We start from the raw sequence: 12,951 nt of genomic DNA on the forward strand, positions 1-12,951 counted from the left end.
GTTCTCATAAAATGACTTGAGTCCCCCATTTAATATCCAACTGTGCAATATCCTGACACTTGCAAAGTAAATGTACAATCGGTCAAACAAAGTGTTAACATATTTCTGTCACTTACCAAATACTCAGGAGCAGAAGTTGGGAGATTCCCGCCCCTCCTGCTCACCACTCATTGGGAGTTCTCAATGAATACTGACTGGTGCATTGTTTGGCACCAGTCAGATAGTCTAGATAGCCCTTCTGCATTTGAGGTAAAGAACAATATGAAAAGGTAAGACTCCCCGTATTGGAGAGAGATTCAAAGGGCACTGTTAGGGTCTCTGCAAAAATATATTTGAGCCCTAGTGTCCTCACTGAGTTAGTCCTCACATTTATTGATTAAAGTCTTTTATTCCCATTCTCTTGCCTTGCTGTTTTTCACACATGAACCAGCAGATAATTGGCTCGTTGATGTCTTGGACTAACAGAGGAAACAAATTGAATGCAGTGTAAAATTGCCAATGTATTTTTCTTAATTGTAGTAATTGAAATGAGCCTTTAACTGGAGCTCAAACTGTTGATCTCAGAATGTGCTATTTTTATAACTCAGCAATGGAACACCAGCCTATGAGCTGAAATGATCTTTCCAAACAGATGCAGAGGTCATTTTAGGAATGTATCTAAATATAGTGCTGCACTATGTGACATACTGGAACATCCAATAATGGTAAAAGGTGCAATTTACTACTGCTCTAAAGGCATCAAAAACAATAATAATCACAAATAGAAAAGCAGAAGTAAGCCACCTTATCAGGTGAATTGTGTTAATACCCATTGTAGGGCCAGGGATTTTTAACATTGAAACACATTGTATTTAAGACTGAAATTAACAGATCTAATGCCATCCCATTTGGAAAATATCTTAAGTAACTTTTAACATGCATTTCAGATCATGTACTTAATTTGTAATTGCCAGCTCCTGCAGGACAACGGAGGAGGATATACTGGCATCTAGTAAGCTTATAAAAAGAGCCATGAACGAAGATCAAAATATCAACCATCAAATAGGATCCTGCTTCTGTGTGACAGACAATTCCATGTGGAGCAGCAACAGGACTATAATGTGACATCAGCCTTGGATACTTTGCCAGGAGTCGGCTCCTAGCAAAAGGAAAGATCAGCGGGACTGACAGGTAACATTTTCTATTCTAAAATATCTTTCTCATGGAGAATTATTCTGAGTTTATTTTGAAACAATTACTTATTTTATGCTTGCTGTTTATAGAAGTTATTATAATCTGTAGCATTCCAAAAGCAGTATGGTGTTATTTCTTGTGCCCTTGTCATATACTGTAGTGGCTGGGCTAAAGCTGCCATAGAGTAATTCTTTATACTTTCAAAACATAGTAATTTTGCTCCCTCAGTTTGATAATATTATCTTGCTTGAAGCCTTGTTGGATAATTGCATAAATTTTTAAAAATGATAGCATGACTATTGCAGCATGTATAGATAAACTTCTGTACTGTTAACTTCAGTGGTTCAATTGTTCAAACTTAGAGATACAACAGTCAAAGAAATATTGTTCTATTCAGTGAATGAAGACAAGCATTACAAATACATGCTCTAGAGTAAAAGTCTTTACTCCAGCAACATTATTTTATTATTAGCAAGGGCTTAATGACCAAAATATGTATAAACACTAGACAAGGGGTGATTGATAAGTTTGTGGCCTAAGGTAGAAGGAGATGAGTTATTAACTTCAAACTATCTGGATTATCACTCAAAGAGTTGAACTGCACATGCATGTAACGAGAGCATCTTGGACCTCCAGGCAGTCCACAGCAGGGGTGATTGATAAGTTTGTGGCCTTAGGTAGAGGGAGATACAGCTCTCGTTACATGCGAGTGCCGTTCAACTCTGAGTGATTATGCAGAAAGTTTGAAGTTAATAATTTATCTCCTACCTTAGGCCACAAACTTATCAATCACCACTGCTGTGGACCACTTTCTGGAGGTCCAAGACGCCAACTTCTACAAAGAAGGGATCCGTGTGTTCCACGACCGCTGGACTAAGTGTGTAAATGTATGAAAAATAAATGTGCTAGGTTTTCTAAAATTGACTCCTTCTACCTTAGGCCACAAACTTATCAATCACCCCTCGTATGTTAGATGTATTGTGTTCCAGAGAGATACAGAACAGAAACAGGCTTTTTGGTCTATCAGAGCCCTGATGAACAGTCTTGGTCCAAATTTTTGACTGTTAATTTCCCTCCATAGATACTGCCTGACTAGCTGCATTTCTCCAGCATTTACTCTGTGTTGTTTATGGCCCAGTGATCATCAAGTACCTCTTTGTACACTAATCCTATCCTAATCTATTTAATTCTCCCAAAATTCCCATCAACTCTTCCCCAAGATTTTCAAATTCATCTACATAATATGGGGAACTTACAGTGCTGAATTAACCTACCACCCGCATATTTTGGGGATGGGAGAGGAGATGGGAGTTCTTGTGGAAGGCCATATAGTTAAATGGATGTATTGATATCAAAACTGTAAGGTGAGATTAAGAAGATAAAGAGTTGCACCACCATCCCCAATAACTAGAGTTCCCATTTAACCACATTTAACTTTCCAATAGGTAAAGGACGGAACAGTTGAATTCCACATCTGAAGGAAAGGGAGAGTAAGCTCTAAGCTGTGTGTGGGCCTCAGGTAAGATGTCCTGATACAACACCAATTCTCCAGAAAACCTTAGCAGTCTTTGTTTTAGAAGCTGTAAAGTGTTTTTGAACAGGTTTGAAATATTTCTAATAGACAGGAACAAGTATAAACTTTTCAAATATTCTTTTTATGGTTAAAACTTTAAAAAGATGTTTTAAAATGCACTAACATTAAAATAATTAAAGCAAATAATATACAAACAAGGAAAAAAACTTAACTGAGGCTATATTTTGTACTATTTAGCTGTTGCTACTACATTTTTTTCCACTGAATTCTTTTTGAATGGGGTACCATTTAGCCTAACTATCTATCCTCCCTGGTTAATGCATGAGTGGGGTGTAAAATGCATCTGAACTCCCTCTTCAGAGTTTCTGTGTTCCACCTTTGCATAGACAATCAGATTACTTCTGCATTTGACTACCAGAGTACAGAGGACAACCAGATGTGAGAGTCTGATAACCAGTACTCTCAGAAATGCTAGCTTGATTCAGCCCTGTAAATTCAACCTTAGTCTGATTATAATTGAACTGATTGATAAAGTGCAAACAGGATAACTTAGACAGACATCAGTTTTGGGGCAATGAAGTGACCACATAGAATGAGCTTGTTATCAGTAGAGAATATTGATGGAGGGAAAACCATTGTTCGAACAAACATTGCTTTATGCAAACTTTCCTGCACAATACAGTGAGCCAGAAATAGAACATAAGATGAAACACGCAGAATAAAACATAGAAATGGGCTTACTGTTGCTGACAGCCCAGCGCATCTGCAGTTGTGAACTTCCCATGATTCAGGACATTTACAAAGACAGGTGTGTAAAAAGGGCCCATAGGATCATTGGGGACCTGAGTCACGCCAACCACAATCTATTCCAGCTGCTACCATCTGGGAAACGATACCGCAGCATAAAAGCCAGGACCAACAGGCTCCGGGACAGCTTCTTCCACCAGGCCATTAGACTGCTTAACTCACACTGATTTAGTGTATTTCTATGTTACATTGACTGTTCTATTTATTACAAATTATTATAAAGGACTATGATTGCACATTGCACATTTAGACAGAGAGGTAACATAAAGATTTTTACTCCTCATGTGTGTGAAGGATACAAAAAATAAAAGTCAATTCAAATTCAAATACTTCTTTCCATTAGAGCCTTCATTCTTGACCAAAGCTCTTGCTGTCTCCCAGTTGCGCACCCAATTTCAATGTTGTAGTTGCAAAGTTGAATGTACAGTAAGTTATACAATAATTGCCAGCATGCCAAATGGCCTCTTTGTGTAGATATATTGCATGCACAAAACCATCAGTTCAAAGTCACGTTATATGCTTAGCACACCAGGAAGTCCATATCACATAAATAATCAATTTTACATCTCTTAACACATAAAATAGTCCGGAGCTTCATGCTTTCGGGCTTTTGCATCATCTGCCTGATGGTAGAGGGAGAAAAGAGAGTATTCGGGGTGGGTGTGGCCTTTGATAATGCTGCCTGTTTTACTGAGCCAGCAAGAAATACAGGCAGAGTACATGGAGGGGAGGCTTCCTGACCTGCTGAGTGTTTCCAGAATTTGCTGTTTTTATTTCACGCAGCATCATGGTTAGGTGTTATTCTGGCCAGATTTTAACAAAGATCAGGACCAGGCTTTAAAATCACCCAAGGTATCACCCAGAGAGCAGAGACTGGGCATGATACCATCAAATCAGCTCCAACCATCAATGTTAAATTGAGGGCTTTACCTTCAGGGTGTTCTTTATGTCAACAGATAACTGAAACTATTCCTACTGCAAGCTGGTTCTGGTAGTATTTATAATGTGGTGACTTTGTACAAATCCAATATTATTCATTTAAATATTACTAGGATTAAATGACACAACTAGGTAAGTAACTGTCTGTGCTAGCATTTGGAGAACGTCTCTAAAGGACCTCTACTATATATCTCCATTTCATACAGCTGACAGCGATTTGGCATGCTTCCTTGCTGAAATTGTTATTAACCTTGTCAGTTAGACGATTGTCCAATGGTCTTTTACATGGCTCAATTTACTTTCCTTTTGAGATCATTTAATTCCTTGTTCTCTGTATGTGAGCAGTTCAAGGCTTGAGCCAGAAGTTTATAATCAGTGCTAAAGCAGAAAATAATGTCTGCTGATGTACGATTGTTGATTTTTGGATATATCATCTGAGAACTTCTCAAATGCAATCATTCATGTCGATGAGGGCATTCATGGGGGTATAGTGGATAGCATAATGCTATTACAATGCCAGCAAACCAGATTCTGTTCCTCTGCTGTCTGTAAGGAATCTATATGTTCTCACTGTGACCACGTGAGTTTCCTGCGGGTGCTCTGGTTTTCTGTCACATTCCAAAGATGTACGGGTTGGTAGGTGAATTGGTCACATTCGTGTAATTGGGTGGCACCGGCTCGTTGGGTTATAAGGGCCTTTTACCATGATGTATCCAGAAAAATTAAAAAAATAAGATGCTAAAAATCATGGTTCAAAACAGGAGCAAGTTTACCTTGTACAACATTTCTTCACCAGCAACATTACCAAGTGTACAATTAGTTTATTGTGCAATTTATTACTGTACATGAGGTCTGCTTTGTGTAAAATGGTGGTACAAGCTGCAAACATCATTACAACAATTAGGGCACAGAAAGAGGTGGAGATGTGGGTCAGGATTGGAGCTAATGACATGGAAGGGAAAGCAAAAATTATGTCGCGTTGGAGGTAGTTGGAATTGAAGATGGGAGGTGTCAAGGCAACACACACAAGATGCTGGAGGAACTCGGCAGGCCAGGAGGCATCTTTGGAAAAGGGTTTAGTCAATATTTCGGGCTGAGACCTTTCAGCAGAACTGGAGAAAAAAAGATGAGGTGTAGAGTTAAAAGGTGGTGGAAGGCGAGAGAGAAACACGAGGTGATAGGTGAAACCAGGAGGGAGAGGAGTGAAGTAATGAGCTGGGAAATTGATTGGTGAAAGAGATACAGGGCTGGAGAAGGGGGAGTCTGATAGGAGAAGACAGATGTTTATGAAAGAAAGAAAATGGAGAGGAGCACCAGAGGGAGGTGATGGCCAGGCAAGGAGATAAGGTGAGAGAGGGAAAAGGGGATGGGGAATGGTGAAGGTGGGGGGAGGGCCATTACCAGAAGTACAGGAAACTGAAGTTCGTGCCATCAGGTTGGAGGCTACCCAGGCGGAATACAAGGTGTTGTTCCTCCTACCTGAGTGTGGCCTCATCATGACAGTGAAGGAGGCCATGGATAGGCATATCAGAATGGAAATAGGAAGTGGGATTAAAATGGATGGCCACTGGGTGATTGCACATTTTCTTGCAGATGGAGCATAGGTGCTCAATGAAGCAGTCACCCAATCTATGTTGGGTCTCACCAATATACAGGAGTCCACAGCAGGAGCACTGGACACAGTATATGACCCCAACAGACTCAGAGGTGAAGTATTGCATCCCCGGGAAGGACTGTTTGGGGCCCTGAATGGTAGTGAGGGTTTCCGTGATTGGAGAATGGGATAGGGATAGATAATTGGAAGAACAGGTGAGAGGTTGGTGATCGATGTGAGGTGGGTCTCAGTGGTGGGCCTGATACATCTAACCAGCATCAGGACCATCAGTCTCACACTTTTGTTATTTGATTATGGCCAGTCCTGTCAACATGTCAATAAGTTTTCCGTATTGATATTCAGATTGATTGCCTTGGTCATGTGATTATACATGTTTTTGAAATTACCCTTAATATTTGGCACCGCATTATGAGAAATGGCATAAAATACTAGTTCAGTCCCTGCTGAATTATTACATTGCAAATCTGGCTCTTGTATTTTATGAAACACATGGAGACTTTTGAGAGAATACACAAGCGATCTATTGGAATGGTTTCTTGGTACAGATTAACAGTGGCTCTTTGAGCAGCAAAGTCCAAGAAATGAATGACAGATATATTTAAAATCATGAAAGGTTAAAAGTCAGTGAATAAGAAGTATTTCTAATAGCTGAAGAGTTGATAACCAGATGGCAGAGATTTATAGTGATTAGCAGAAAGAACGAGAGGCATCATTAGGAAGAAGGTCTGATTTAAATGGCTACATCATCTTCCTCTGTATTGGTGAGTTTTTAACTTTAAGTATTTATACATATTTTAGGTCACTTGGAACAGAGCTTGGTTACCACAGTAAAGATGTTATTCAAACGATTCCTCTGGCTGGTTGTTTTAATTGGCCTCACCTACTCCGATGAAACAAATGAACAACCAGAAGACATGGAACCTGAAGCTGAAGCTGAACCTGAACCTGAACTTAAACTTGAAACTGAATCCCCTGTTGTCGTCAGTCCTCCTGAAATTCTGGCAACAACTCCCCAAGCACCTCCTCGAGTAATTGAAGGTTGCCAGAACTGGATGGCAGGAATACCTGGCAGTCCCGGCCACAATGGCATCCCTGGCAGAGACGGTAGAGATGGCCGTGGTGGTGCAAAGGGAGAAACTGGTGAAACAGGTAATGGACATCGAAAGTCAACTTTGCGTTGAGATTGTCATTGGAGCAGCTGCGCCTCATGGGCAGGTTATTCCCTCAGTGACGGGAAGTCAAACATAATGCAAGTGGAAAACCCTTCCTGCCGATAATAGTTGTTTCATTTTATTTCATTGATTTATTAAGATACAGCATTGAATTGGCCCTCCCAGCCCTTCGAGCCATGCCACCCAGCAATCCCCCGATTTAATCCTAGCCTAATCACAGGACAATGTACCATGTCCAATTAACCTATCAACTAGTACGCCTTTGGACTGTGGGAGGAAAATGAAGCACCCAGAGGAAACCCTCGTGGTCACAGGGAGAATGTACGAACTCTGTACAGGCAGTGGCAGGAATTGAACCCAGGTCACCTGTACTGTAAAGTTTTGGGCTAACCACTACACTACCACTCAAACAGGAAGTAAATAGTCCAACACCAACTACTTTCTGCTCCCAAAGTGCCTTTCTATTTTATATGATGTATTGACAGGCATTCTAAGATGTAAAGAATTTAATTGATTCTAACAGCATTGGTCATGTCCTAGCCTATTCACTGTGAGTCGTAGACTGCCTAGGCTGACACTTCAGTGCACTACTGCTGATCATGTGTTGTAGGAACTAATAACTTTCAGATGAGGTTTTCAACCAAGACCCCGAACACTTGTTTGAGTGTACATAAAAGAAATGTGGGGAAATGATTCCTGGTGCTTCAGTCTCTTTATCATTATTTACTCTTCACTCAACATTAATGAAGCAAGTGATCTGTTCCCTGTCACAAGGTTGTCCTCAGGAACCTGTTTTCATATTGAGGGTTGCCTTTTCTATTTTACAGCTGTAAACTGTACTTCACAACTGACAGAGAAAATGTAACTAACTTGAAAAGTGCTATAAAAATGCAAGCCTCCAATTTTATGCTTCTAATTTCTATGTATCCCACTCGCTTCCATTATTTATTTTAGGATCTTCCTTCCTTCTTCTTCTCCCTCTCCCTATCTTTCATAATGGCCTTTCCCTCTATATATTACTCCTTGTTCCATATATATTATCATCCTTTCACCTTCCATAAATATCACATGTCCTTCTCACAGTTTACTCGCTTTTGTTATGTGTTAACAGCTTAACTTTTCCTAATATAATTTTTCTTACACATCATATCAATATCCATTGATACGAATCTAATGTATTCACCTTGTATGTAGAAAGTGAGAGTGGTTAATAGTAAAAGGAAGAAAAAGAAAGAACATATATGACAAGAAATAGCATCTACCACCACCCATTTCTTCAAACATAAATCACATAAAAACTCTTACACCACACCTCACTTATGAAAAATATTTTCACAGGCTTAGATATTCCAAGACTGTCATTATCGCAATGAATGCTGTGTGAAATAGGACCAGACCCTTTCCTACACTATTCACCACAGTGTGTCCAATGTTTTTCCAGAAATGTGTACAGTGAATGACGTGGCTTTTCACCGACATGACATTTCTGCCTTGTTGCCGTAGAGCATGGAATAGAAGAAGAGGGGAGGGGAAGGGAAAAACATTTAACTGGAAGGAGAAATTGATATTCGAGCCATCAGGTTGGAGGCTACCCATACAGAATATAAGGTGTTCTCCTCTGGTGCAGCTGGGAGCTGATGGCCATATGAGAGATGATACATTGACCAGTAGTCAATAGGAGAATGGGATGGCTGCAATTGCTCTGAGAGTGTGGACTATTCCACTGGAGACCTGTGAAAATTCCTACAACAAGGAGTGAAAAGCTTCTAAACCCCACCACCCCCAAAACCCTGCTGGGTATTTTCTATTCTTCTAAAGTCATGTCAAGAACTTTGCAGTCAATAAATTATTTTTTAAAGTGTTCTTCTGTGGAACCATGCTATCAATGCTGCATTCTGTAAGGTTGTGCAGCAGCAACTAGGTGAATAACCAGTTACTAATGTCATGTCAATTGTGGCATTTTCTTCCACTGAAATCAATGGAATCAGACCGATATTTATGAATATTTATTTTGCTGAGGTCACATGCATTTTTCTATTGTATATTTTGAATGGGAACACTGATCGAAGTTTGTTATTCAGCATTTTATTGCATAACATGGTGTAGCAAATAAAAGTGTCAGATGCATTTTTTCATACAATTCGTGTTCAGTTGCAAAATGACCATTTTCAGTCACCTCACTCAAACAACACTATAGTTTTGTTGATCAAGAATAGCAGGTTTAGTTCTTTCTTTGTTCATGCTGGGATAGATGGGACCACCGGTGACATACCTTCAATAACCAGGAGCTCAGAAAATATGAGACCCCAGAATTGGCACACTGATTTCTTTCAGGGACACCAACTATAAAGACTTCATACTTTTGAGCCAGCCTGTGTCTGATCTCCTTATTGACTGGAGTAAGTTCTTGTCTGCATCACATCGTTGACATTCAGGTAAAAGGAGTCAGCAACGGATTGTAGAATTGATGAACAATCATTTCATTCCCTGAAATCTGGCAAGCATTCAATCCTGGAATCATTCCTGTGAAAGGAGGTTCATGAAAATGATTCCAGGATTGAATGGCTTGTCATATGAAGGGTGTTTGATGGCTTTGGGCCTGTATTCACTCGAATTCAGAAGAATGAGGAGTGAACTCATTGAAACCTATCAAATGGTGAAGGACCTGATAAAATGGATGTGGAGAGGATGTTTCCTGTGGTGGGAGAGTCCAAGACCAGCCTTAGAATAGAGGGGCGTCCTTTTAGAACTGAGATGAGGAAAAATATCTTTTGCCAGAGAGTGGTGAATCTGTGGAATTCTTCATCACAGGCAGCTATGGAGGCCAAGTCTTTATGTACATTTAGGGCAGAGGTTGATAGATTCTTGATTAGTCAGGGCATGAAGGGATACAGGGAGAGGGCAGGAGATTGGAGCTAAGAGGAAAATTGGATCAGCAATGATGAAATGGCAAAGCAGACTCAAATGGCCTAATTCTGCTCCTATATCTTAAAGTCTTACGGTTTTAAATCAATAGAATGAAAAGTGGAAGGGAACCACTTGGTCAGATACTTCTCACGCAGTTTACATTAAAATGTAACCTACAGGTGTGCATTGGATTAAAACTCAAAGTTCAAAGTGAATGTTATTATAAAAGTACATATGTGTCACCATATACAACACTGGGATTGATTTTTTTGAGCATACTCAACAAATTTACAGAATAGTAACTATAACAGGATCAATGAAATATCAACTAGAGTGTAGAAGACAAACTGTGCAAATGAAAACATAAATAAATAACAATAAATAATAAGAATATGAAATAATGTGATAAAGAGTCCTTAAAGTGAGATCATTGGTTGTGAAAGCATTTTAATGATGGGGCAAGTGAGTGTAGTTATCCCCCTTTTTATTCAAGAACCTCATGGATAAGGGGTAGTAACTGTTCTTGAAGCTGGTGGTGCAAGTCCTGAGGCTCTTGTACCTTCTACCTGATAGCAACAGTGAAAAGAGAGCATGGCCTAGTTGGTGGGAATCTCTGATGATGGACGCTGCTTCCCTACAACAGCATTTTATGTAGATATGCTCAATGGTTGGGTAGGCTTTACCCATGATGTGCTAGGCCAAATCCATTATTTTTTGTAGGCATTTCCATTCAAAGGCATTGCAGTTTCTATACCAGGTTGTGGTGCAACCAGTCACTATACTCTCCACTACACATCTATAGAAGTCTGTCAAAATTTTAGATGTCATTCCAAATCTCCACATACTCCTAAGAAAGTAGAGGCGCTACCGTGCTTACTTTGCAATTGCACTTACATGCTGGGTCCAGGACAGGGCTTCTGAAATAGTAACACCCATGAATTTAAAGTTGCCCTTCCACCTCTGATCCTCCAATGAGGATTGGCTCATGGACCTGTGGTTTCCCTCTCCTGAAATCTAGCTGGCATTGAGTGAGAGGTTGTTGTTAGGACATCACTCAGCTAAATTTTCAATCTCCCTCCTGTGTGCTGATTCATCACTACCTTTGATACGGCCTACAACTGGGGTGTCATCGGCAAACTTGAATACGCCATTGGAGCTGTGCTTAGACACACTGTCAAAGGTGTAAAGCAAGAAGAGCAAGGGGCCAAGCACAAAGCCCTGTGGTGCATTTGTGCTGATGGAATTTGTAGAGGAGATAATTTTGCCAATCCGAACTGACTTGAATCTGCAAGAAGAAAATCAAGGATCCAATTGGACAAGGAGGTATTGGAGCTTATTAGTTACTTTTGAGAGGATGATGGTATTGAATGCTGAGCTGTAGTCAATAAAGAGTATCCTGATGTATGCATCTTTGCTGTTGGCATCAAAGCAAATTGCTAATAACAGCAAGTTAGAAATTATAATAGTCTATAAGTTTTAATACTTGGAGAAGGAACATGTAAAGAAGTCAATGTTAAGTGAGTGCACAATCTGTGAGATTAATAAATATCAGTCATTAATTATTTTCCTTTCCTTTCCTTAGGAGAACCAGGACCAAAGGGTGATGAAGGAGTACCTGGCCTACCAGGTTTAGATGGTAAAGAGGGGCTTGCTGGGCTTCCAGGAGACAAGGGAGAAAAGGGAGATAGTGGGTATTCTTATCGCTCAGCATTCAGCGTGGGTCTGACCTCAAGAAATCCTGTCCCAAACATGCCTATCAAGTTCTCCAAAGTTTTCTACAATGATGAAAAGCACTACAATGAAGACACTGGAAAGTTCACTTGCCCATACTCAGGGATCTATTTCTTTTCATATCATATTACTGTCTATACTAAGGATGTCAAGGTTGGCTTGTATAAAAACAATAAGGTTATCATTTTTACTTATGATCAGTTTCAGAATAATGATGTTGACCAAGCTGGAGGTTCTGCAGCTATTCATTTGGATGAAGGGGATGAAGTGTGGTTGCAGGTTTATGGAGACAATACATTTAATGGGATTTATGCTGACAACAATAATGACTCTGTGTTTACAGGATTCCTCTTGTACCCAGATCTGCATTAAAGAAGTTTCATTACTATTTTCTTAAAACAATTACAGAATTTCTATATAAATCACTTTAAAAATGTAACCACCACTAATTGTTTTCTAACTACAAACTGAGAACACGGAGAATCGGAGAAGAAAATTGTTAGTTCCGTATTTTGCTTCTTTACTATGAATCCGTAACCTCAAAAATTAAGTGAATTATATGCATATTTCATATAATCTTCTTACATAGTTGTTAAGATATAACTGAATAAAGATTCTTAAACTAAGCGCAATCATCTTGTTCACAAATTATTATATTTTAATGTGAAATGCCTGGTCATGTACTACAGAGAGAGTAAAAGTAGCCATATGAACTTCAGTGAGTCATCCACACCGAGACCTTTATAAATATACACAGTAAAGACAAAATTAGCTGCAATTCTTCTCCTAATGGACATGGCTGTAACATTACTAAGTAAGGACAGTTCCAGCCTAAGATATGATATAACTCAACACCTACTACATTGACAGGATCTGTGGCATTCATGATCACAATGCACCAGAGCTTTATGAAATTTAAACTCTAATAAAAAACAAACAAGTGGCAATTAAAAAAACATACACATTTATATGATGCCACTCATATCGCTTCACCATCAGTGGAGTGTAATTATTGATGCAATGTAGGAAGCACAGCAGACAATTGTGTGTAGCAAACACTCACTAAATGATAC

At 39.5% G+C, this 12,951-nt stretch overlaps 1 protein-coding gene across 3 annotated transcripts; it reads left to right on the forward strand.

The window, feature by feature from the left end:
* Positions 1 to 1,022: 1,022 nt before the first annotated feature.
* Positions 1,023 to 12,504, forward strand: LOC134345396 (adiponectin-like). Of its 3 annotated transcripts, XM_063045996.1 has the most exons (5): positions 1,023 to 1,170; positions 2,619 to 2,692; positions 6,047 to 6,160; positions 6,867 to 7,217; positions 11,730 to 12,504. In XM_063045996.1, the coding sequence occupies exons 3-5, from the start codon at positions 6,085 to 6,087 to the stop codon at positions 12,248 to 12,250; spliced, it is 948 nt and encodes a 315-aa protein (XP_062902066.1). In that variant the 5' UTR covers positions 1,023 to 1,170; positions 2,619 to 2,692; positions 6,047 to 6,084; the 3' UTR covers positions 12,251 to 12,504. The 3 variants fall into 3 exon arrangements, with proteins under 3 accessions (XP_062902066.1, XP_062902068.1, XP_062902067.1); XM_063045997.1 differs by lacking the exon at positions 6,047 to 6,160 and having other exon boundaries at positions 1,028 to 1,170; XM_063045998.1 differs by lacking the exons at positions 2,619 to 2,692; positions 6,047 to 6,160 and having other exon boundaries at positions 1,027 to 1,170.
* Positions 12,505 to 12,951: the final 447 nt, after the last annotated feature.

This window comes from Mobula hypostoma, chromosome 4, assembly GCF_963921235.1.
Source record: "Mobula hypostoma chromosome 4, sMobHyp1.1, whole genome shotgun sequence".
In the NCBI taxonomy this organism is placed as follows: Eukaryota; Metazoa; Chordata; class Chondrichthyes; order Myliobatiformes; family Myliobatidae; genus Mobula; species Mobula hypostoma.